This window comes from Miniopterus natalensis, chromosome 19 (genome assembly GCF_054644295.1).
Source record: "Miniopterus natalensis isolate mMinNat1 chromosome 19, mMinNat1.hap1, whole genome shotgun sequence".
NCBI lineage: Eukaryota > Metazoa > Chordata > Mammalia > Chiroptera > Miniopteridae > Miniopterus > Miniopterus natalensis.
Window position 1 is genome coordinate 23728691 of NC_142099.1, and position 27229 is coordinate 23755919.

The 27229-nt window shown below is 35.3% G+C and overlaps 1 protein-coding gene across 1 annotated transcript in view; it reads right to left on the reverse strand.

The window, feature by feature from the left end:
* TPR (translocated promoter region, nuclear basket protein) overlaps positions 1-27229 on the reverse strand; it is a 57531-nt gene that overhangs the window by 7968 nt on the left and 22334 nt on the right. The window contains exons 24-45 of the mRNA XM_016224619.2: positions 26419-26571; positions 25884-26000; positions 24393-24596; positions 24100-24284; positions 23279-23426; positions 21568-21705; positions 21339-21470; positions 19958-20088; positions 18590-18800; positions 17311-17454; positions 16763-16961; positions 15680-15885; positions 15414-15475; positions 14634-14842; positions 13102-13374; positions 12498-12646; positions 11557-11640; positions 9779-9976; positions 8842-8973; positions 8546-8636; positions 1422-1603; positions 44-112 (exon numbers count right to left, since the gene is read on the reverse strand). Of these exons, the coding sequence (XP_016080105.2) occupies positions 44-112; positions 1422-1603; positions 8546-8636; positions 8842-8973; positions 9779-9976; positions 11557-11640; positions 12498-12646; positions 13102-13374; positions 14634-14842; positions 15414-15475; positions 15680-15885; positions 16763-16961; positions 17311-17454; positions 18590-18800; positions 19958-20088; positions 21339-21470; positions 21568-21705; positions 23279-23426; positions 24100-24284; positions 24393-24596; positions 25884-26000; positions 26419-26571 (3417 nt within the window). The remainder of the gene's footprint in view (positions 1-43; positions 113-1421; positions 1604-8545; positions 8637-8841; positions 8974-9778; positions 9977-11556; positions 11641-12497; positions 12647-13101; positions 13375-14633; positions 14843-15413; positions 15476-15679; positions 15886-16762; positions 16962-17310; positions 17455-18589; positions 18801-19957; positions 20089-21338; positions 21471-21567; positions 21706-23278; positions 23427-24099; positions 24285-24392; positions 24597-25883; positions 26001-26418; positions 26572-27229) is intronic.

The following is a 27229-nucleotide window of genomic DNA, read 5'->3' on the forward strand; positions in this document are numbered from 1 at the left end:
TGTTAACAAATAAATTGATTTTACATGGGGTGTAGGTACTTACCATGCTACCAATTCCTGGAGTCAACTGAAGCCCACGTCCCACAGACTGCCTCCGAGACATCTGAATTCTCTGTGTCCAGAAAGGAATTACATTTGTTTTAAAGAATTAGACAATGAAACAAATACTAAACATCAACAGATATAGCTTATTATGCCGGTAATAAAATAACCAAAATGTTAGCAGATGATGTAAAAATCAGGATATATTTTTAGGAAAAACTGCCACTAATCCTATACTAAAGAAATCAGTTTTAAACTGTGACAACTTCTTAATTATACAGACTGTAATATTAACTAACAAATATTTTATTAACCAATAGACAAAATATTAACCAATATCTAAAACGAATCTTTGATCATATATTATTTCTTTGTAACTAAATTTACTTACTTACTTATTTAAAAAAAAAAAAACTTTATTGATTTCAGAGAAAGGAAAGGAGAGGGAGAGATAGAAACATCAATGATGAGAGAGTCACTGATCACTGCCTCAAGCCCGCAACCCGGGCATGTGCCCTGACCAGGAATCGCACCCTGATCGCCTGGATCTTAGGTCGATGCTCAACTTGATGCCCAGCGGGCTGTAACTAATTTATTAGCAAGTATGCTTTTGGATCTTATGGCTTAAATTATCCTTTGGATATAATACTTGCAGTACTAACTACATATAAAGTTTCCCAATTTAGACAATTCTAAATTGATAGATCTGGCATATTTTGCAGGATGCATACACAATCCTTTAAGACTTTATATTTTCACATAATGCGGTTTTTCTTCACCAGCAGTATTTTAGTAGGATCTACACTTGAAAATGTACTGTACACTAAAGGATAAGACTCATGCTAGATTATTAATAGAGCCTTTGTACTTTCCTGTTTCTGCAAGAGCTTCTGATTAAGAGATGTCCAAAAAATGCTACACGTAAAGGGTCACGCGCACTTGCATTAATTTTAAAAGTGAGAATTAATGTGATTATTAAAAAATGAGGGAAGAATGTTTTGTTAAGCAGAATAGAATTTCTTTTTTTTAAAAAACATATGCAACTTAGAGAAAGAAACTTTCAAAACAGATGGTGGTCAGCTGCTAAAATACATTTTACATTAGAAAATCTTTTTCCTTTTGTAACCTGTAGAACATAGTGAGAAGACTTTTACTTGCTATGACTATAACCATTTCAGCTTATACACAACTTTTAGTAAGCTTTGCCTTTTCAAGGAAAAGAAATTAGAGATGCATTTTGGTTCAAAAAATTTTATAAAAATATGCCAAAACATTAAAGAGTTCACTTAATTTCTAAAAAAAAGTACTATCTACTGGAAAGGGAGAAAAGCCAAGATTTTTAAAAGTTCATTTTTCAGAATGACTACTACTTTTCATACCTGAACTGGTGGTCCCAACTCTTGAGGGGGGGCATGAATGGTTAGTCGTGGGGGAAGTGGGTGTGGTGGGCGCCTTGGTGACTGAGGTGCTCGAGGAGTCTGCCTTTCAGACGCTGATGATGGCTGTTCTCTAGAAATCTCCTGGGAAAAAGAGGACTCTGCAGCACCTGTATTTCCTTCACCTACAGGAAAAGAGAAGCTTACTTTGAACGATTAAATTTACCACAAAATACCTTGGACAATCCCTAGAAGTATGAATCTTGCCACTAGGAATGTTCACCTCACTAATATTTTCAGAAGGTAAGTTCGTGAGCTATGGTGGGCCTAGAGACAATAGATATGCAATTATCAGTACTATGGCTTTTAGGCAAGTCCCTTAACTTCGCTGAGTCTATTTCTTTGGCTGGTTAATGGGACAAATGTAACCTAAAGAAAAGGTTTTTACGAAGATTTCAAATAGTAGACATAAAGCACTTAGCCTAACACTTGACAAAGTAAACATTTAATAAATTTAGGCTCATATTATTAAAATGGGCAAAAAGGTCAGACCACTATGGTATCAGGATTACACTCAAAGAGGATGAAGATTGGGAAAAAGCCTTACTATGACACTCTTATATTTTGGTTGTCCTAAATTTTGAATTTAATGGTCCTTCAGATGTCTGGGCCCTCTATGTACATGGTAGTAACAACAAAAGCTATTACCTACTTTGAAAGTTCAACAGAATATCACAGAATTTAGTAGTTTAAAGTCAGGTCTAGAACAGATTCTAGCTCTAACACTTAATAGCTTTGTGACCTTGGTTAAGTCACTGCTTGTTTCTGCTTCTGTTTCTCAGATCCCTTACACTGGTACTTAAACCTGACAAGCTTATTGTGAGAATTCAATACAAGCATATATGCTTGGAAAAAGCATTTTTATAACTATTGGCAATGGGCACAATCTATCCACTAACTTAATTTTATCTAGACTACTGTAAGGCCTATTTTCGCTTGAGTGAAAAATTCTCTAACAAGTATTCAGTGAGCACCTGTTACATGCTCTGTATCTAGGAAAAATGGCTATGAACACTTTCCCTCAAAACACTTAATATTTAGAGAGAACACCTACAGATACAACCACAGATCAGCTCAAAATGGTCCTATCCTAACAAGATACTGAAGTGCTTTTCAGAGACGACAAACCAAAACTGCAGGTTATGCAGTGAAGCACGTGCAGAGGAGAGAGCTCTGATCTCCAGCTGTACCTGGAACCAAAGTCTTGTCCCTCAACCAAAGGACCAGGACACAACCAAACTTGAATGCTGGAACTCCTTCAGACACCAACAACCTGCTGTCCAGGAAGATCCGGTGTTGATGCCCCGTTACAAAAAATGGCTAAGCTCCAAGGTTCCCCAATTACAACTTGCCCTACCAGCACTGTTCCCACAACCCCTTAAAAACCCTTAACCTCGGCCAGTGAGTAAGATGGATGTGAGGTACCATTAGGTCTCCTGTCTTCTCAATCAATAAACTTTTCCTTACTCCAAACTCTTAACCTTTTAAGTTTTGGCCTTTTGAAGCATCGTACACACAAACTTTGGTGTCAGTAACAATTTGCTGAGCGAGCTAGGAGCTACGGCTCCTGGAACAGCGGTCAAGGCTGTTTTGCCTTGGGGGCTCGGAAGGGACTTTCCCTGGCAGGTACTGGCCAACCTCGGCACATAGCTCATTTGGAGTAAGAAAATGCCTTTGGACTTCAATCTATGTTGGTTCTGTTTTGGGATAAGTTGCTCTACTTGGGGGGTAAGTGTGCAGATGGGAAACTCTGTGGGCTTTCTCTCCCTCGGGATAAAGCTATCTGGACTTTACTTTTAGTTGAAGGCCTCCATCTGAGAGTAAGATCAGAATTGCTGGGCTCTACTCATCTGTGTCTTTGTGTTTGGTAGATCGTGTTAAGTGTGTTTGTTGTGTCTGTGTGTGTCTCTGCAAGCCAATGAGTTAGATTTGGAAGCAGGGAAGTCATCCTGGTGTGCACAACCAGGAACTCCCTTCTCCTCCATGTTCCCTTGGAATAAGCCACATTGTTTTGATTTGAGGTTCCCTGTTTGAGACAGGAATAATTGTAGGACTTTTACCTGATTTTTGAACCAGTGTGTTTGCGTTTGGCCACTTGAATTTGAAATCTGTAACTCGTCTAGCTTATCTGAGATTTGGTTAGGGGAATACTCCGTTTACCACCTTGTTATTTGCGTGTGGATCTTGCTCTGTGTGTACTTTGGTCATTGGCTTAAAGTTGAGAATATTGAGTCTGTGGCTTCTTCCCCTCCATCTTCATCTCCAGACAGGTGGCAGCTGCCACGTGTGCTCAGGCTCCATCCCCGCCACCTTCCTCCAGGAAAATATACCACTTTTAACTCACGCGTTCTGAAGCCACTCTTTTTACCTCCTGATTTTCCAACTTTATTGTGCACGCTCGCTTTCCATTTTCTGTTGTGTTTGTTGACAACACCATGTAAAGGGACACCCTTGAAGGAGGATCTCAGGGCTCTTGGAGACAATGGAATGCATTCTTTGATTGATAATAAATTACTTTTAAAATGGCTTTAAAGGAATTCCTACAGCATGCAAAGCTGGGTAATCTGAATAAAATCTTAACTCAGTCCATCTGCCAGAAACATCATTTGGATCCAGTTTTATACCACTGAGTTATTCACTATACCTGGGCAATAAAAACTGATGTTTTAAAATGAAAGCTATGAGATCTGTCTACATTAATCTGTATGTATGTCAATATATGTGTGTTCTAGATATAGGATATTTCTAACCTGAATGGTATTGCTAATTTGTATTAAATTGGCTTAAACAAACAAGTGCTTATATGAGAATTCTCAAAATATGTAACAAACGAACCCAAATGCTTTTCAGAACCACATAATCTAGGAAAATATTTGATATTAAAGCTGGTTTTAAGTTGGTTTGGTTAAGTAGGCATAGAATCACCAGAGTTAAACAATACTTTTATTCTACCTGTGTTTATTATTCAAATAAGTAAGCTGATACAAAATTAGAGTTAGGTTTTCTCTACACTAAAAAAGCACTACTGGTCTGTTACTAATACTGTGAAAAAATTTTCTGCCTAGAAAGCAAAGATTCTGTGCTTCATCAAAATAATTTTCTGTGTTATACTGTCTTAATCAGGAACTTGATTACTTAAGAAAATGGAATCTCCTAAATAATGAGAACAAAAGTTTTGCTATGTAAACTTCTGCATTTTTCTTTTTCTTTCAGAATTTATAGAACTTTATGGGAAATTTGGAGAAGGCTCCAAAGACACACATCTTTATGACAAAGAAAAAAGGTACCTATTTTCATATTTAGACACTAAGAATAGGTTATCTTCCAAAGCAAAATCATGTTACTTGAAAGTTATAGTATATTTTCCTAAAGAAACGGTGAAATAAGGATAGTTATGGTTTTAGCCAGAGGTCTCCTGAAGTGAGAAGTACTTGTTACTGTAGTGTTCATGTTGTGAGGGCCGTCTGCATGTATTTTTCTTTAAATGGATAATTAAGTATAGCTTCATGATGACTTATGATCACATTTAGTCAAATGTCCAAACCTTTTGATACTTCCCGAAATTTAAATTAATAGTCACGACCTGGGAATAACTGAGGTTTTCCAGAGGGCCCCTGAAACATCTCAAAAGATTTGTTTTCTCTCCTTACAAAAGAGAAATATTAAACTAGGCTTATATTGGTGTGTTCAAATTACATGGGAAACACTGTAAAATAAAAAATAATGGAGTCTTCCTTATGCTGTATTTTTATGTTATAAACATCCCAGAAATATATTTGAAATTGCTCAAAATCTGAGGTATCCTGACCTAAGATGTCTGTGGTCAAAATTGAGGGCTGAATTAAAACAACCGAACCTGATTATCAATTCGTGGCGCATGTAAGATGAAGTTCATTCCATTTTTGCAAAAAGGACTCCTCATTGCCCAACTTTTGCCATCCTGATGTACTTGTAACATGGCAACAGTCTGTTTCTAAATCCCAGAAATTAAATGGGTAAACAATGACTGAAAATTAAATGAATAGTTAGGGCTATGGGAAACTCAAGATGGCCACTTGGGTAACTCAGCTCCCTGGTAATTTTTTGTTTTTTGCATGCCTTCATCCATCATAGTACTTTTAAATTCAACTTCATTCAACTGCCACTTAGTTTGGGTTACCAATATGTTGTTTTTTGTGTGTGTATATAATCTGGGTGAGTAGAAGCCTTCTCCTGCCATAAGGTTGATGCTCTTACAATGGCAAAGAAACTGTTAGAAAATGTGTTTCCCACTAGGGGTGTATCTTCCACAATCTCTAGTGATTGAGGTACCCAACTTCACTGAGCAAACCATACGAACCTTGAGAGACAACCCTGCAATTACCAGGAAAAACTGGATTCAAGCAGAACAAGTTCAATTTCATAGGACTGAAAGAGCTGATGAAAATGGTTACAATTTTTATGACTTTTTCGTTTGAGATTGTTGACTTTTAATCTTTTGTTTTCCAGATAAAAGGAAACTTGTTTACCAATGACTTAGCAATTTGGTAAATTATATCTTTGTTAGCAGAATTGAAACACTTATTTTTTTTCTCCCTACTGGATCCCTCCAGAATCTAGAAATTTCTAAGGAGTATTTTTATTTTCATGGCAAAGTGATTATTTGGATAAGTTCAATAAAAATCTGTTCTTTATAACAGGCTACAATTGGAAATTGGTTTTATTACCAAGATTTGACTAGAAAATCATTATTTGAGAGAGACATGCAGACTCAGGTATGACCAGAAAGCTTTGAGGAGTTAAGATTGACTTTGCAACCCAATAAAAGACCCTTTGGGAAAACAGCCTGGTACCTTGTTTACATGGTTCACAGCAGTCTTACCAGGTGAGGAACTAAGGTTGCTTTTTGGATAGAAAGAACCTCAGAATATGTTGAAGACCTTGAGAGGAATTCACCCAGATCTACAGGCACTGCAAAAGTCTGATAGCTTGGCTTCTTAGTCTCCAGACGCTCAAGTTCAATCTGAATATTCCTTAGGAAAATTCCAGCAAAGCAGACTTAAAGGTGCCTTTATGGTTAATTACTATTCTTGCTGGACTTATACAAATAAACAGGCCAAGTTTATTGACACTAGACTTATTCTGCAGATAAATCAGTCTTAATTTGGCTATTTTTGGTAAAAATGCGGGTGATTTTTAGAGAGAAAATTACGTTTCAATAGGAACTATAATATACCTTTGTGGATTTTAGATTCTAGTGCTGCCCATGGTCTTTTGAGTTTTGTTTTGCTTTCTACTTATAAACTGGACTGGATCCTGAATCTGTAGTGACTTGAAATGATTAAGAACTGGCCTTTTCCTGAATGCTGCCAGCTCATCATGGTTTGAGGACATAGTAACAAAAGCTACTCTACTCTTCATTTCATTAGGGAACAGGTATCCTACTTGCTGCTTCCTCTACCGCTGTGGTCTCTGCTGGTAAACTGAACAGTCTGTATGCCCTCTCTAAGGTGCAGGGATCACTGTGGAAGAGGCAGATGTAAGAGCTGAGTAACAGGCACAATGGGCAGCGAATCCTCCCTCTTAACTAAACCCAGACCTGGCTGCCCTATTTCTCTCAAGATTAAGGGATGAACAACCAAAAGGGGGTATGTGTAACCACAGAAACAGCTCAAAATGGTCCTATCCTGTTCAACAAAATACTAAATTGCTTTTCAGAGGCAACAGACCAAAACTGCAAGTCATAGGAGACGCATAAGCAGAGGAGAGAACTTTGACCTTCAGCTGCACCTAGAACCAAAGCCTCACCCCTCCACCCAACCAAAGGACCAGGACATAGCTGGAACTTGAACACCGGAATCCTTGCCAAGGGTCCCTTGTCCAGGAAGATCCTGTGTTGTCATCCCTTTACCACAAATAGCCAAGTTCCAAGGTCCTCCACTTAAAACTAACCCTACCAGCATTTCCGCATACCTATTCCCCTCCGTCCCTTAACTCAGTCCAGCAAGCAAGATGGATCTAAGGCACTATTAGGTCTCTATCTTTTCCGTTGGCACCTTCTCAATCAATAAACCTTTCCTCACTCCAAATTCTGACTTTCAGAATTTTGGCCATTCGAAGTGCCAGGCACATGAACTCTGGTTTCAGCAACAAGGCAAAAAATTTCCCTCTTTATCCCAACCAAACAAAAGATGTATCTTAAATCTACAAAATGCCTTATAAAATGTGTATTACCCAAGCATCATTAATCTCTCCCTACCTCATCTTTCTTAAAAACTATTCATTATATGGTTTAACATTCATTAGTTTATTTTTCTCTTAAAAATTTAAAATGAAAAATTGCCCATCCTTACTTTCCTTAATTCAAATGAGCACACATCTTGTACTTTAAAATACACAGCCCTATATGAAAACTCATGAGATACTGTTTTCCCATTAGTATAAATATATAAGGTTTTTATTACATGACTATTAATGATTTTGGCTTAGTATTATCTATAAAACCAGAATATTATACCAGATGGTCAAAATTCTTCAAAACACATTTTAAAGTTATTCTAAAATAATTTTTTTCTATGAATTTCATAATCCTTTACTGCCTACAACATTTCAATGGCCCTCCAGGACTCATCCTTTCAAAGATTTAACAAAAAGCATGCTGTTGGTCAAAAAGTCTTTTATTCATTGGATAAGCAGACAATATTGCAAAGCTCCAAACCCACACTCTTAAAACATGTAGCTTGATTAGACTGACCTCTTCTGGTTGTGAACTGCTGTTAGATGTTCCTGATTTAATTTTTCCACTTAACAAGAACAGCAGCAACACATGGCATTTATAATACTTTATATAGATTTCAAAATGTTTTAACCTTATAGTAGTCCAATGAGGTAGAAAAGATAATATAATGACTGCACTTTACAAATATAAATATAGCAGACTTTATGACGGACTAAAATAACAAAGCTAGGACAAACGCCAATCTTTTGCTTACCAATTTACTAACCAAGTTTTATGCGATAATTAAATGCAATCCTAATTTAGAAAATATTACCGGAATCTTCAATGAAAAAGAGACTAAGAATCTCACCACTATTTTGAGAATCAGCAGCTCTCTGATTACTTTCACCTCCACCCATACTTTCTTCTGTTTCTGTACCTGGATCAGTCCCATCACCACCCTAAAAACAAAATATAAATACTAAGTGCAAATAAATCAAACATAATTATCTTAAAAATTATTAATCAACTACACAAAAGATATAAAAACCCAAAAGTAAACAAAGTTGTAGTGTTCTGAGAACAGAAGCCTTTTAATACCCTTGGAGAACAGAAAGTGCTCTGAGGAAGTCCTTAAAACAGACAGTCAAAATTCTAACCAGTTACCTCAGCATCGTCAGCTTCATATCCATCATTGCCATCTGCACTACCAGTGCCTTCATTACTATCATCACCCTCTTCTCCCATCCCTGTGTCATCTTCATCATCATCATCTTCTTCCTCATCTTCTTCATAATCCTAGTAAAAAAAAACCCTAAGTATAAATAAAGACCTAGGATACAGCACACATGTTCTGCACATCTTGATACCACACTTAGAAATTTACATGACACATTGTTGACCAGGGTATAGGAGTGGCCCTGAAAGTTGTTATGGGATTAGTTTAGTGGTAGCAACTGTGAAGTTTACCAGAAGTAGTATGATAACAATCAATTCTGAATCTAATCAGTTCAAAGATTAAAGCTCCTGGATGTCCACAAAATGTCAAATGGTCCATTTTAATTCTAAATTTAAAATGTGGCATTGAAGATTGGTGAAATTATACTATACGAGGTTTTTAAAACACAGTTTGGTTAATGTAAGAATCTAAAATGTGACACTGTCAATACAGGATTAACTCCCAAAATAAAACGAGTTTCACTTAAAATATGCTTCAATAATCATGACACCTCAATTTCTTTTGAAAAGGACTATAGGGCTCCATGAGAACAAAAATCCTAGTTTCTTCTATTATTTCCTGAAATCACAGATCTCACAAGTAAATCCTGTCACTTATCAGTAAGATTTAAGATTAACTAATCTAACATCCTAAAGTACTTAGCAATCGTTTAAAAAACAAACTGGGATTTTCCATCACTTGTTCTACATTCAATTTTACTATAAAATATTAATTGAGGAGCTAATCAGGATAAAAGAAAAGCAAGATAACTGATTTATGCAGACAGAGAATCAGAATTTATTGGCTGATGCATTAGCAGTCCTGAGGGTTTCAGCATTTCATCCAGCAGTTTAAAAATAATGAGTGATTTCAAGCCAAATTTACCTCATGATCGCCATCATTTTCATCATCATCATCTTCTTCATCATCACTGTCAATTACAATGACATCATCTCCTTTGCCCTGACCATCTTGGGATAAAGCTGTTTGCTGATCTGACTGAAGGCCTCCAAGGTCTATTTGTAAAGACTGAGAGGTTTCTTCATTGTCTTCCATTGGAGTATAATCTCCCTGAGCGACTCCCTTTAAACATTAAAAAAAATTATAAAAAGTCAAAGATGCCTAACATTATCAGTAACATACCCTAGATCCAAGTAAAGACTAAAGAACACGTATGGACCACTAGCATTTTATTTTTAAAAACATGGTTTTCAAAAGGAGAATTAATTTAAAAAATAAATGAAAGAAGATAAACCTTTGGGTTTCTTTACTGTTTTCCTATAGAAGAATTATTATACATCTCACTGGGTAATACTCCCATCAAAAATAGAAAAAAAAAACAGCCTTGGCTGCTGTGGCTCAGTTGGCTGGAACATTGTCCTGTGCACCGGAAGGTCTTGAGTTAGATTCTTGGTCAGGGCATATACCTAGGTTGCCGGTTCAGTCCCCAGTTGGGGAGCATATGGGAGGCAACCGATCAGTATCTCTTAGATCGATGTCTCTCTCTCTCCCCCACTCCCTTCCTCTCTAAAATCGATTAAAAAAGACCCCACAATAAAAAAATATAAAAGATACACAGATATAGGTGTGTCAAAACTACCAGTGATATAGATCAGTGCTGTCCAACAGAAATATAACAAGAGTCACAATGTGATTCATATGCAGCTAAGAAACTAAAATTTACTTGTAATCTATGGTTACTCATGATTAGCTTAAGACAGTTTCTTTATTTTATACAGATAAAATAATTTTAGAATAAAATGATCCTGAAAATTTATCCAGATATGAAGTATTGTTTCAAGCTTAAGAGGGCAATAGAAAACTAGATGGCCCAAGTTCGAATCCAGCTTCGATTTTATGAGAACCTGGGTTATGTGACTTATCTGGGCATTGTTTTATTCCCACCTATAAAACGGGGTTGTTTCGAGGATTAAATTAGTTAATAAATGCAAACTTCTAGAAACAACATTAGGCTTATAGTAATGAGTTCTGTGAACATTACTTGTTATAAAGTCTCAATCTGTGGGCAGAAGGGTGAAAGGAAAGTAAATAAAACTTTGAGTGTCAAATATGTTGCAGGTATTATTTTAGGTATTTTATAATACTAAAAATTATGTTATATTAGTCCAACAGATGAGAAAACTGAGGCTTAGAGAGAATTAACAACTTGCTTATAGTCACACAGCTTCTAAGTGGTAGAGTTAGGAATAGAACCTAGTGCTTTGTTACTTCAGAGTCTATGCATTTTCACTAGTGAGGTGGTCTCTGGAGAGGCCTCAATAAATGAAGAAGTGTATAAATGCATTTCCTTCCATGGATTAATTTAATTCAGTAAGGGACGAAATAGAAGACCACCATACTGGGCACTATGGGTTAACTGAAAACTCAACTGGCACTTGTCCTTCCAAATAACTGAGTGGGTAATATTTACTCATGACAACTCTTAGCATGGAAAATATGTGCTAAGTGTAAACAAAAACATTTCTTTAATGAAGTTTAGAAGGCATTATACCAATCAGGAGTTAAAAAAAGCAGAAATTGCACTGGTAATTCTAATATTTCATTAGATGTAAAAGCAGCCAATTAAAAAAGTCTGATTCAATTGTCAAAGCTAATTTCATTCATTAAAAGCAACAATTTGTTACTTTAAATATTTTACTTACTTCTCCAATGGAATCTTGAGAATCTTGGTTGTATACTTGAGTCTCTACCTCTCCATCAGTACTTTCTTCTGCCGTAACTTCTTCCTGAATCATGATATACAAGTGTTAGTCATATCAGTTCATGAGCTAATGCATTAAGCTAGTTCTCCCAATAAAAGAAAATTCATCTGTAATTTTATAAAACTGTACATCAGAAATGTTCACTTATGTTTACTTATAAAATATAATGAAATTCTTTTTCAGTAATACAAAATAAGGCTTATGAACAATAATTAAATACACACTAATGAAACTGACTTAGTAGTCTCAATGTTTGATAATAAAACAATTCATTATAATTTAGCCTCAAAAAATGAAAATAAAGAACTGTTAATTCTGGTTAATCTGAGAAAAAGACAGTAGGTAGCAGTTTAAAATGTGCATGAGACTATAAATTTCCTTATTCTTTAAATTAAAAACAAACAAACCCTGAGCCCTGGCCGGTGTGGCTCAGTGGTTAGAGCATCGGCCCATGCACCAAAGGTTCGTGGGTTCAATTCCTGGTCAAGGGCATGTACCCGGGTTGCAGGTTTGGCCGCGCAGGAGGCAATCGATCCATGGGTCTCTTTCTCATCGGTGTTTCTCTCCCCCTCCCACCCTCTGATGAGGATTAACAAAAAGCAAAAACAAAACAACAAACAAAAAACTGAAAGGGAAATCAACGTATGTTTTGTAACTGTATTTTTTAAGTTAAAATGGGAACTAATTTAATCAAAGATATGCAAAGGATATAAACACTGTTGGCAACAGCAACAACACTTGAGCCATCAGTGGAAACTTTGCAGTAAGTTAAGAAACTTTTCTGGATTTGGGCCCCAAAAGGCCTATTCACCTAATAATGCTGTAACAGAAAGAATATCTTAACTCTATTGATAGAAAATAAACAGGAGGACCTCACACACCTCAGCTGCTACAGGTGTAACACTTTTCAATTTCTTTGGGAGAGGCATCTCCACTGCATCATCGGGGACCTGGTCCGAGGCTTCCATGGTGCTGTCCTCCTCCTCTTCCCGTGTGCGCTTAGGCAGAGAAGAACTTGGGGTAGCTGAAACTTTGAAATTACATAGTTTAAATCTTGAATTAGGGCATGATAACAAACTCAATTTAGACAAAGTTAATTTTAAAAACTAAACAGAAAGTGTTAGGAATACATTCATACATTCTAATACCTCGTAGAAAACAAGTTATGTACAAAGAATATTCAAGACATGTGTTGCCTGGCCAGCGTGGCTCAGAGGCTGAGCATTGACCTCGGATCCAGGAGATCTCGGTTGGATTCCAGGTCAGGGCAAGTGCCTGGGTTGCAGGCTGGATCCCCAGTAGGGGGCATGAAGGAGGCAGCTGACCTATGATTCTCTCTCATCATTGATGTTTCTCTCTCTCTCCCTTCCTCTCTCTGAAATCAATAAAAACGTATATATATATATTTTTTAAAAGACATGTACCACATCCAAGAAACTACAAACACACAGGCCTACTATAACTTCACTTTAAAATTAATCTTACCAGTGCCAAATACTGCTGTGGAAGTAGATGGTCGCTCAACTGGCGAACTCTGAACCACCTCTACTATGTTTGGGGACAGCTCTTGATTTGCAGGCTCAATCTGAGGATGACTCTGTTGAGTGGGTTGCACAAAAGCCGTAGCCTGGGTTTGCTGCTGAATGGTTAAAATGGGTTGAGGAATAGAAGGCTGGACGTTAGGACTAGTAGAACGAACAGATCCACTTGTGCTTCCAAAAACTGGAACATGTTCCACAGGCCCTTCAGATTGCATAGCTGAAAAGTAATTAAAATACTTAATACAATTAATAAGTCTCCTATTCTTATCAAAGCCGGGATTATCCTCCCTATTCTGTGGTATAGGTGACAAAAACAGAAGATAAAGGCAATGAATTACTCATTTTTGTATTGCTTATGTGACTGATAGGTAGCTGAATTAAATACCTGAAACTGTTTTTGATCTATTATCTTATTTAAATTATATAAAGTTATATAAAATAAATGAAATTTAAAAGCCAGAGTCAATCAGATGTGAGTTTTTATTAAGTATCATTTTTGTTTTTCATTGATATAAAATGACCATTAAGTTTAATTGGTAATATAGGTGAAAATCATTGTACTGAATGTAGCTGAAATAAAATATTCTGTACTTTTATAGTATATGTACATATTATGTATTTCTAAATGCTTAAAAAGTTTACTGAATTCTAACATTTGTTAAGACAAAAAGTCAAGGAAATTGCATTTAGTAAAGTTTTACTAAACACCTACCTATCTCAGGGTTGGATAAAAAGATTTAATAATGAAAATTCTTACCTTTAGGAACTCAACCTAATGGAATAAAAAAGTATGTATTTAACTGAATTGTAACTGATGTAATAACTAAGAAAGTGCCATGGGAACAAAGTGGAGAAAGCAATGAAGAGATCAGACAATTTCAATAAAAAGTGATGTTTGGGTTCAACCAATGACAATGTGGTTTTCCAAAGAGGATTTCATATTCTCTTTCTTAGCCATTAGAAGTGAAAATTTGCCCTGGCTGGTGTGGCTCAGTTAGTTGGGCATCGTCCCATGCACCAAGAGGTCAATGGTTCGATTCCCGGTCAGGGCACTTGCCTGGGTTGTGGGCTCGATCCCCAGTAGGGACCATGCAGGAGGCAGCCGACTGATGTTTCCCTCTTTTTCCCTTCCTCTCTCTCTCTCTCTAAAATAAAACATATTAAAAAAATTCCTTAAAAAGAAAAAAGTGAAAATTTTGATCCTGGAAAAGACATGCCATACACTTATAGGAGTAAATTTCCCTCCTTGTTTAGTTAAAAAACACAACAAAGCAAGAAGGGAGGGAGGGAGGAAATTTGCTACATTATCAAGTATCCTGGGAGGTATCACTTGAAAATATTAACTGCCTACTTTTATTATCATGTGTGACTTTTAGCTTCGGTGGAAGCCTTATTTTTCCTTAAAGTTACTGTCATCCTCTCATAATACATCTAAATAACCAGCTAGTCCACTCATATCTGTATTATTCTACTTACCTTCTTGTGATTCCACTTGTGTAGTGGGCATCACTGTAGCTGTCGGGGTGGTGGTAGGGTTTGTAACGGTTGCAGGTGTGACCATTGGGCGGATACTAGCCCTGGGTGTTGACTTATTCCCAGCCATAGCTGCAGCTGTCACTTTACTTGGAGTAGACACAACAGGAGTTGGCTTGATATTAGCTGTTGGTGGGTCTGATGTGCTGGCACTTATAGAGGGGGAAAACAAGAATAACTGAATTACTACAAATATTCTTTATAAAGTACGTATGCTCTATCAAAAGCAAAGCACATATATTTCCTGAAGTGAGTGTTCAACAAGTATGGTCTTATATGCATTCAGACCTTACTAATTCTGTTTTTCTAACACTGCTTTGGGTAGGCTTTAGGCAGATTAAAATAAAAATTAATGAGACAGTAAGTTTAGCTTTATACTGTTTACTAAATCTTTCAAAACTCTTCTTGAAAAGGTTTGAATTTAAGCATTAAAATCTGTGCAAGAAATACTCTGCAGTAGTGTATTCTGACAATGTGAAATGTATTCAACTGTTGACCACTTTACCCAAGTCTCAACTCAGCTCCTTATATTTGTATCCTTAACATCCCAGGGAGAATCAGTAGCCTATCTTGGACGTCAATCACAAACTAAAAGATAAAAGATGCTCTACCTAATGGGACATATTTTTGTAATAGAGTCCAGATTTGCTTGTCTCCCCAAAGATCACTAGATCTTCCCTAACCTTTAAAAGAAAAACAGACTATAAAAGAACTAAAACTCACATTCCCCTTTCACCAGAAGCTGGAGCTGTTTTCAGCGTGATCTGTCTCTGCTGTTCTGGGACCTATATAAAAAGAAAACTATGGATTACTGTGCCTATCCCACAAGATTCCACTTAAAAGTGCCATCAAAATATTTTATTTTTGTTAATTATTTCTGTATTCTGGGTTTAGCCAAAATTCACTCTGATAAAGGTTCCTTAATCACCAGATACCTTCAAGTAAAATGTACAAAAAGATCTGCCATTTAAACGGAATTAGCTAATCACCTTATTAGTAGGTTCTTGAGGTTCATCTCTCTGCTCCAGGTGTCTCTCTTGATGCTCCCTGAGTTCTCTTTCCAAGCGACTAATTCGACCTTCATACTGGGACTTAAGAGCAGTCATACGAACATCTAATTCATCTTTCTGCTGATCTAAAGCTCCATTCCGTTGTTTAAGCTCCTCATTTTCTTTAGTTAGCTGATCTTTTACACCTAAAGAAGTATTTGTGATTCTATTAATATTACAATCAAACATTGGAAATAATGTTTATGTGCTTAATAGATACTCAAAGGCCATATCAGATTCTATTCCTGAACTTTTACATTTACAATAGTTTTGATGCACTATACATCTCAATAGGCAAAGTTCTAAACATATTTGTATTTACTACTCCAGTATAAAATATACTTATTCAAACATAAAAATGTGTAACTTTTCCTAACAAAGATCTCAAAAAGATAAAGGATCCACCATAAATTATAGCCAGCGAAAGTCCTTTTATATTTCAATGTATTATAAAATACAAGAATGTTATAAACTGCATTTCATACAATTTCATACAATCTATTGTATACACTAAAAAATAAATAACTTTTTTTTTTATTTTATTTTATTTTGTTGCTGGGACACTATCTTAGAGATTAAAAAAATTGCTCATAATAAAATCCAACTAATTTGGCATTTTATTTACCTACTAAGACGACTGGAAAACAAGGTACAGTGAGGCCCTCTGTGTTGCAACACAGGGCTCCTCCTAAACCTGACATATTCTGAAATGTATTTTTCCTGAAGGGCTATGCTAGAGGGGCCCTCAGTGAAGTGAGAGGCACAGAAAAATCCCTGGGCTGGTAGGATCCAGTTCTGTCTAGGAGTTTCCAGAAGGCATCTGGACAGTATACCGTGGACTCAAAGGATCTCCATCAAAAGGTCATGATAGTTATACACCAAAGCAGAAAGATAGCAGGACTCCCTATCTAGTCATTACCAATTAACAAGACTTCATATATCAAGGGAATTCTCAATCACTTGCAAACTAAGACAGCTTATTTTGTGTCTAACTAAATAAACCTAATATATACAGAAATTTACCAGCTAAATGTGCAATTTTTGATTTTGCTGCTACAATAGCCTTTCTTGTCTTTTCTTCCTTTTCAGTTATCTGCTGTCGGAGCTGCTCTTCCTGTGTGGTTCTATCTTGAAGATCCTGACGAAGTCGTGCAAGTTCAGATTGAAGCTGCACAGTTTGTTCCTGCAGATTTCTTGCTTCAGTCTCTTTTTCAGATAATGTCTTTTAAAGGAAAACAAGTATTTACTATGTAGCAATCAAATCAATTCAAACTGTGGGCCCTACAAACTTAAAATGTAAAACATTACTTTGCTTATTTAAATTAAATGGAAGTATAAATACAAAATGCTGGTCAAACCAAGTAAGCAAACACTTGAAGATGATTAGCTACTACTTTCATACAGGAGTCATTCAATGTAAAAAGCATAAGATACATACATTTTCATACGATAACAGAAAGTCTTTAGCATATATTTCTTTTTTAAGTTCTTTTTTAGGACTGAATAATATTTCATTCTATTTCTTTAAGCATTCAAACAAGGAAGAATTGGGACATATTTCACACTCATACCTTCTGCAGATTCTCTACTTGATTCTCAAGTGATTTTGACTTTGTTTCAGCTTGGTTAAGGGTTTCTTTGAGCTCCTGCATTTCCTGGATTGAGACATGCTGTTCCTGATGGTCTCCAGAAGATTGAGCTGAAGACTCCATGACCTAATATAACAAAAAGTAATAATACACTCCACTTCCACATATTCAGCAATCCCACTTCTAAAAGTTTATTTAAGAAAATTAATCATAATTATGCAAAGAAATTTAAGGCATTCATAAATGACTTTTCTATGGAACAACTTTAATGTCCAATAGTAAGTTGTTAAATAGGTTAGGGTTTTCCATAAAATGGAATGTTAACCAGCTAATCAAGATGATGATGTAATGTTTAACATAAAATTGTTTGGAATGACAAATTATTCACAAGTAAAGAAAAGCATACTAGAAGTGGTTAACACTGAGGGGTAAGAATTTTGGACTTTTTTTCTTTACATATTTTCTAATCTAATGTGCAAAGTATGTCATTAAATCAATATACAGTTCTTTACCTTTGGGAATTAAAGACAAAATGCAGAGTCAAAATATAACAAGGATTTTAAAATTCTTTTAGATAGGTGGTTAACATCAACTACTTATTTAAAACTATAATACAGCCCGCCCGGGCCAGTGTGGCTCAGCTGGTTGGAGCAAACAGTACAAGAAAAGGTTGCAGGTTTGATTTCTGGTCAGGGCACATACCCAGGTTGCAGGTTCCATCCCCAGTCTGAGTGTGAATGTGTGTACAGGAGGCCACCAATTGATATTTCTCTCTCACATTGATGTTTCTCTCTCTCCCCCCCCCACCTCTCCTCTCTCTCGCTAAAATCAATAAAAACATATCTGTAGTCGAGGCTAAAAAAATTAAATACATAAATAAATAAAACTGTATCATAGCCTAACTATAAAGAACTATCATTCTTTGATATACACAATTTTAATCAGCAATGAGTTACCAGAACACAGTTTGAAAAGGGACAATATTTGAAACAGGAAAACTGAACTAACATTTATTAGAATTTTTTTATGAACTTACGGTGCATTTTGGGACATATTAAAGAGCTAATCTTAAACAACAGTGCCGTAAATTACCTTAAAGTTTAGAACCTAAAAACCAATAATCAACATTATGAATAAGATTTTTATGTCATCCTGATATGTAAAATGGTGTGTGAATTGTGTAGATCAAAATTGTGTACGTCAAAAAACATACAAATATATATGTATGTTATACATAGAGCAAGAAAATCCCTTCAAATACCTTGTCTTGCTGGGCTTTGAGCTCTTCATACTGAGTCTTATACCTACGTCCAATTTTCTTGACTTGAGTAATAGTTTTGACCTTTTCCTGGATATCAATTATTTTGGCATCTAAGTCCTTCTGGATACCTTCCTTTTCAGTTCTTATTTTATTTAAATCTTCCTTTAGACTCTGGATTAAGTTCTGATTGTTAGTCAAAGATGCATTTGATCTAAAAAAAAAATCAAAGACTAAGTATATGAGACCTCTCAAGTTTTAAAATCCTTCGATTTACACTTTTTATTGTGTTGCTTTAGTAAAAGTTGTATTTAAGAAATCCTAAAAAAACCCCATGCATGCTTTAAAAGATAATTCCTTAACTTATGATTATGTGGTCCTTTATAAAGATGTTATATGCTTATTAGATAGGCATACATGCCCATGTTAGAAATGAGAAAAATCCAGTTATAAGTGGTCAACTAACATACACGATTTTACATAGCAATCAAGTGTTAGTACAGATTTTAATTCACATCTGACTGATAGCAAAATCTATACTCCACTTGATCTGGTGTTGAGTATATGTTAGGTTTTGTAGACCACATACACTCTGTCACATGTTCTTTTTCCTTTTAAACAATGCTTTAAAATGTAAAAAAGCATTCTTAGCTCACAGGCCATACAAAACAGGCCTGTGGGTTACAGTTTGCCAAACCATGTACATTATCATAAACTTACATGACATGACCCTGAGTTAAGAGTATGGGTTTAACAACTACTAACTCTGCAACCTCGGGTACCTTCCTGAATTTTAGCTTTCTCATTTTTAAAATTAAGTAACATTACTGAAGAAATGAAATGCTAGACTACTGTTATAAAACAAGTAAAAAAATACATGTGACAAAAATTTGTAAGCTATCAAGCATCATATAAATAGGGGTTATGACATGGACAACTGACATTAAACCTTTAAAAAAGTAAACCAGAAACATCCATTTTAATATTCAACTTATCTTTAAAAGGACAATATAAGTTCATGTAAATATTTTATTAAAATACTTCAAAATAGGTTCATAAATATATTTGAACCAAAATAAAAATAAAAATCTATTTGCAAAAGTTATTTTGACTGTTTAGAAAATAAACACATTTAGCCTTATACCAACTGTAGTTTTTAAAGTCATAAAATACAGAGAAGTAATTTATATAAGGAGACATAAAGAAAATTACTGTTTGCGTGGCTCCTTAAAGTAATAAAAGGGAAAGTCAGGGCTCTAATACTTTCCATTCTTTCTAAAATCAGAAAGCACTTGGGGTATCTTATAAAGAACAGAAACAAACTTCTCTGAGTCCATGTATTATAGACAATTTAAGGCTTCTTCCTTATACCTTGCAATCTCAGCTTTAAGTCTCCCAATTTCTTCAGTTAACTGCTGAATACGCTTAGTATGAACTTCCTTTTCAGAAAGGAGCTTCCGATACTCTTCTGTATCTGGATCTTTCTGTTGACTTATTAGATGCTAAAATAGCAAAAATGCATAACATGGTTTTACAGGTTTTTTTCAAACCAATATGCTATAAAATAGCAAAACACCTATCATGTTTACATTAGGTATCTTGCATACACAGTAATGAAGCACCAAGCTACAAGATAATGAAGATCAAACCTTTAGTTTGTTTAGCTAAAAAGTTCAGCCGAAATAGAAAATGCCATTAACTATTCATTATCCAGGGTGGGGCAAAAGTAGGTTTACAGTTGTTTGTATGGAAATTAATACAATAATTAATTAATGAAACAAGAATAAACTGTGTTTCATGCACTAACAATGGTAAACCTACTTTTGTTCCACCCTGTATTTTCATAGTTGCAAATGAACATTTCAGAACAGTTACAATGGAGCCAAATAAAGAGATCCAAAAATCTACAAGCTTTTAATATTAAACACCTATTTCAAGAGATGCAAAAATCTACAAGCTTTTAATATTAAACATCTATTTCAATAAAGTGCCATTTACAAGGAAAAAAAGAGTTTCTAATGCATTGTAATCTAGAAACAGAAATCCTAAATATAACTGATTAAACAGGACAGAAAGCAGCACAATTTAATAGAAATATATGTAGATTTGGGTAGAAGACCCTCCTTTCTTGACTTTTCAGGTTACTTATGTGATTAAAAAAAAGAGAAAGATTAAATGGGCTCTTAAATCTTACAGTCCCATTCTGATAAAATGTTTACCATCCTAGAGCATTTTCTAGGTACCAGGTGATGGGTGAACTGCTGCTTCACATTTATTGTTTAATTTTTGTAACATGAAAAGTGTTATCATGTCCTCATTTTTACACACAAGGAAAACTGCCTCTGAAGACTAAGAAACTCTGACAAATCACATAACTAACACGAGGCAAGGCAGATTTTCAACCTTCTGTTTGAATATAGAGCTGGAGTTTCCAGCAGTACTGTGTGATATGGTTTTGTCCCCCCCAAAAAGGTCTTCTTAAAGTGCTTCAATAAACTATATAAATCCATTTTTTCATGAACAAAAGCATTTCAGAGATAAAGTGAAAGCCTAAATTTGGAGTTAAAATTAGCCATTTTTACAAAACATGCAAAATATGACCAAAAATTTTAAAAAACGAGTTATGTACATGTAATAGACTGTTAAACACAATAACTTTTAGCTAGTTCTTCAAATAATTTATCCCCTTAAATTTTACTCCATTTAAAAAATTTAATGTTCCATGTTTTGGAATAGGTTTAATTGCATTTACCTGGTTACGTGCTTTCCAACGTTTAACATCTTCTTCTAATAACTTCTTCTCTGCTTGCAACATACCGCTTTTCTCACTTAGCTCAGCATTTGCTTCTTGTAAAGGCAAAATATCTAACTCCAGTTTCCTCACCTGAAAATAATGCCAATTTTTTTTTTAATACCTGATGTAAAAATTCGTATTTTAATAAAAATAACATGCACTTACTATTGATCAGTAAGTTACAAACCTTTGCTTGCATCTGCTGTAGATCCTGTTCTAGCCTCTCCTTCTCTTCTCTTAGCATCTTATTGGTCTCCATAACTACGTTCATTGTTTCTGTTTTCTTCATCAGTTCTTCATGCTGGGCCATTGTTTTTGCAGTTACCTAAAGATTTCAAGCACATGTATATATACACCAACATCTAACAACATGTGAAGACCTACCTTTTCCTACCAGTTCTAATCTTCCCTACAAAAAGTGAGAATTTAAATATCAACTTTTAACACTAAAGTTTTAAGTTTCTTTTTCTGTGCGCTTGTTGATTACAAAGACTAAACAAACGCAAGAAGTCACAAAGATGAAAGTAAAAAGATACTTCAAACCCCACTGACAAATAATCCATTTTACCCTTAGGTAAGAACAGCAATCCAGATCTCTATCTTTCTATTATCTATTCTTTAGATACTGAATTTATTAATAGTTTAAAAACAATGTTATTTTGGTCCTCCCCCACCTTTGTTCAGAAATTCTTTCATTTCATTCAGTTGTTTTATCACTTTGGTTTCGAGCACTTTTACTGAGTATTTGTTCACCTGTAAAGAACTTCCTTCCTGTTCTCAATGGGTGTAATTATCTATCTTTTACATATTACTTTATTCCCTAACCATTTTCAAAGCTATGGCTCACAGTTGCTATGCTATAGTGTTCACAGTGGGTAGACATTCTATAATTTTTGATATAATGTGTTACTTCCTGACTTTCTTCCTACTCTATGTAAGAATTGGTTTTTCCTCTTTGATGTTGTTTGTGGGACGGATATTTTCGAATATTATTTGTGTTTCTATAGTCCAAAAAACAACAAAGGAAGCAGCAGAGACTGAGAGAATATGCAATCTTTGTTAGAAACCCTGATTTTGCCACTTTCCTCCAAGTGTTAACTCCAAAGAATTAGAGGGGCTGTTTATTATTTCTACAATGGGCTATATTTGAATTTGGATTGCTTTCTCAACATGATGTAATTCTAGAGATTTAAATTTGTCTGAAAACGTAAATTCCATAAATCTAATTATTCACTTTCCTGTGTCAATGGTTTCTATCTAGCAGTCATTCCAACTACCTATCAGTTAAAAGAAGATCAACGATTCAATTTCCTTCCTTGTAGATGTGGGGTTGTATTACTGCATCTCCTCATAATGAGGTCATGCAGTAAGTTTTTGGGTGTTAGTGAGGGTTAAGGAGTCGAGCTTGTGTTGCGACCATCCATTCACTATACCATTTTCTTATCCTTTCTTTGATAGTAGTTATTATTTTTTGCTCCTTTTTTGAGGAAAAAATAACCCGTGGCAGTTTTAATCCACCATGTTTTCCTAGAATGCCTATCCAGATGCATTATGACAACTACAATTAAGGTAACTGAAATTTAAGTGCTTACTACACACCAGACAGGATTCTAAATGCTTCATGTGCACTAATTCACTTAATCCTCATTATCGTCGCCCATTATTACAGATGAGGAAATTTAAGAGCAGGGAAATTACAACATCTAATGATATGAAGCTAGAATATGAAACCAGGCAGTCTGGTTACCACTCCTTTCTTAAGCATTACTGTATCATTGCCTAATAATGTTTAATGAATTGAGGAGTTTAAGAAGAAAGCTAATTTCAAGTTAAATTTTATGTTATTGGAAACTAAAATGACCTCGTAACAACTGCTTTCTTACAGCTTGGATACATACCTGGACTTTCTCCCTTTCAGCATTTAGACTATCCTGCAGTTCCTGCAGCTCCCTTTCTAAAAGTTCAACCCTTTGTCGATATCGCAGACTCTCAACCTGAGCCACCTCAAACCTCGTTTCAGCAATTTCTTTCTCTCGTCGTATAAATCTACAAGAATACGCAAGATTTTATTTGAATAAAAAAATGACAGCAACATTTTAAAATGGGTAATTTTAATATAAGTTCCATTCACTTTAATAATAATTTTAATAATTTTCATTAAGAAATAATGAGACATTATAGACGGTGGCTTTAGAAATGTGTATCTTTAAAATGATCTGAAAGGCAGTTAGTTTTTTAAAGAACCCACTCAAGTTCTTACTATCAAGTTCAACTTAAAGCCATTTATTTAAAGTGGCATATGTCTAAATGTCAAGTGACCACCATATGAGTGGCAGTGGGTTTATTGGCCAAGAGACAGTATGAGCTTTATACGAAAATAGCAAATAACCCGCACTTATCTAATTTATATATTTGGAGTTATAGTTCATAGTTGTCATACCACAGAAATAAAGCATTAAGAATATACTTGGTGCCCAGCCGGGCGTGGCTCAGTGGTTGAGCGTGGACCTAGGATCCAGGCAATCGGGGTTCGATTCCGGGTCAGGGCTCATGCCCAGGTTGGGGGCTTGCTCCCCAGTCAGGGACATGCAGGAGGCAGCTGATCAATGACTCTCTCATCATTGATGTTTCTCTCTCTCTCCCCCTCTCCTTTCCTCTCTCTGAAATCAACAAAGATATACTTAAAAAAGAAAAAAAGAAAAGGATATACTTGGTTTACCTGAGAATTTCTAAAATCTGCTCTTGAGATTTTCCTTCTTCACTGAAAGACACATTCAGCGGACCTTGTACACGTTCCTTCACAGAGGCAATGACCTTGTCACTTAATTTTTCAATCTGATCATGAAGTAATCTGTTTTGTTTCTCTAGATCTTCACAGCGAGACACACACTTGGTAACTTCATCCTGTAAGCCAAGACTCTGTCATAATAGCAGGTTTTCCCATGCATATTAAAAAGAAAAACCCAAACTTTTCAGTTCTCCAGAACTTTCTATTATGATGTGCAATAATACCTTTAACACTCTCTCTCTCTCCTCCCAAGATGCTTTACACTCCAACAACTGTGATTCTGCTTTCTGGGTTGTTTCTTCCAAATGCTGACGAACTGAGGCCATTTTGGAAACCTGTTCCTTGGCAGCTTGTAGAGCTTCAACATCAGCAGCATGGAGCATCAATTCTCTTTCATACTTATTCTGAGCTTCCACAGCTATTTTAGCCTATAAGAAATTATCCCCCCATTGACACAAAAGATTAAAAATCCAAAGCTAATCAGTACAAAAGAAAAGATGCACAATGCATTATTTAAAATAAAAGTGGAGACCATGTAAATGCACCAAAATGGAATAATTAAAAGTTACACTATTATCTATTTAATGAAATATTAAAGAGCTGGTCCAAATGAAACTTATGAAGACTATGTAGTAATCTGGAACAGATTTTATAGAATAAAAGCTAAATATAACTCATGTAAAATACATGCATACACACAAAAACTTAAAAGTAAACAAAAAAATGAAAAATTAATTTGAAAATTGAATTATAGATATATTCTCTGATTTTAATTTCCAATGTTATGCTGTTTCGCAATAAGCCAAGAACAATTCATTCTTGTGTAATTTACCTTTGAAGCATTTTCCCCTGTATTGCATCGTTAAAGCAACTGTGACACACATACATGCTGTGTATATGTAGGCAATAAAGAATAGTAACCAAACAAGTGGCTATCAATATACCACTGAACTTAAAAATGAGAACATTAGTAATATTCTTACAGATATTCATTTTTCATTCTACCATTTAAATAATCCCCATTACCGTGAATTATGTTTTATCACTTTTTTGTTCATAAAAAAAAAAACTTGTCCATATATGCATGTGTGTACATATACTTACAACAAATAAGGTGGTTTCGTATTAAGCTTTATAAAAAGTGGTGTGTGCCCTGGCTGGTGTGGCTCAGTTGGTTGGGCTTTGTCCCATGCACCAACCAAAAGGATGCTGGTTTGATTCCCAGTCAAGGCACATGCCCAGAGTATAGGCTTGATCCCCAGTAGGGGGTGGGGGTGGGGGGGTGCAGGAGGCAGCTGACTGATGTTCTACTCTCACATTTATGTTTCTCTTTCTCTCTCCCTTCTTCTCTCTAAAAATAAAAATACTAAGGAAAAAAAAGTGGTGTGTAAAAATCTGTAACCTCAGTAATGTATTAAAAATGTTTTGCCGAGGAAAGTATCTCTATCTTGCTTATAATAGTTTTACAACCAGAACTAGTAAAGGACTGCAATAGTACAAAAAAAAAGAGCGAAGCCCACACTTACTCTCCTACTCCCATCTTTGTATTTTAGTGTCATCTACACTTTTCAACTGACCTTAGCCCAAGTTCCCCAAAAGTGGCAATAACCCTGCAATTCTGTAAGACTCACCAACTCCCAAACGGCATTAATGCCCCCAAGAACTGTTCCCTAGATCAAAGCTCACTCAATACTGGCTACAAGGGCAACACTTACTTGTTCCTGACAGTCACGCCTGGCTTGCTGCTCGTTACTCAGAGCTGTGCCGGCTCTCTGAAGAGCTTCTTGTACTTCATTCTGAACACTACTGAGTGTTTTCTTTAACTCAGATAACTAAATTAAAAGAACAAGATTAAAAACCAGAGTTAACTGCCAACTTATTTTTAAAGTAGTGAAAACAGACCTTTAAAAGCCCAATTACCCAAAGGGACTTCTTACAAAGTTTAAAAGTTATAACCTGATATAATCTACAAATTTTGCAGCTCCATATTCTGTCCCTACTAATATTTGGAAAAGTCAGGTCTCAGGCAGAAGTTTCTAAAAAGCAGCACTGAGACTTACTACCATAAAGCAGTCTAAAACATTCAAAGAAAACATGAACACATGTAAGAGCAAAATACAACATAAAACTAAAATTGTATGTGCTCAATCATCTGTTGAGATGAACCAAATGGTAACTAATGAGCTATTTAAGAATTCAAATACTTATATACACAAACAAAAAGACTGATATGGTAATAACCGAATTTACCTGTTGTTCCATGCTCTCTATGGCCTTTCTCTTGTCATCCTGAAGTTCCTGTTTTTCCTTCTCTACTTCCATCAACTTCTTTTCCAACTGTGTCTGAAACTCGGCTGACTCTTTTAAACGAACTTCAATATTCTTACGTACTTCTTCTGTTACCTTCACCATCATCCAAACAGTAGGATACAAAATATTATACACATTTAAAATTAAATAATTACTTTCTCCAAATCTAAACTAAACTTGAAAAGTACTAAAATTATTTTTTGCCTTTTTTTTTTAAAGCCACCAAATGCTGATTAAAGAGTTCAGAAACATTTAAAACTATAAGCATAATTTACCTTTCGACTTGGCCACCGGACATTTTTCTCTTTTGAATTGAAATTTCCAATTCTCATTTCTCTGTCAATCCTCATTATCCACTTGCCAAATCTGTTCTTTCTACTAACTACTGAAAGAATTCCCCCCTCCACGTATTTTAATTTCCATGATGCCAACCACAAAAAGATCTTTTAAAACTATGACCCTAGACTACTGATATAGTCTCCAAAACAAATTTTGTGTCCTTCAATCTACCACATTAATCTTTCTAATTAAAACAAATTATGGCAATAACATGTTGGGGGGGAAAATCAACAATTTTACATTCAAAACATTTCACATTTGGTTCTCAACTACACTCATGATTATATGCATTAGTATTCAATGTCACAAATTCAATACACTAGTCAAACTAGCCTTTTTTACCTTGGCTGAGGTTCCTGCTACAGAATAACTTTGACTACCCAAATGATACTTTCAAGGCTGTGCACAAATA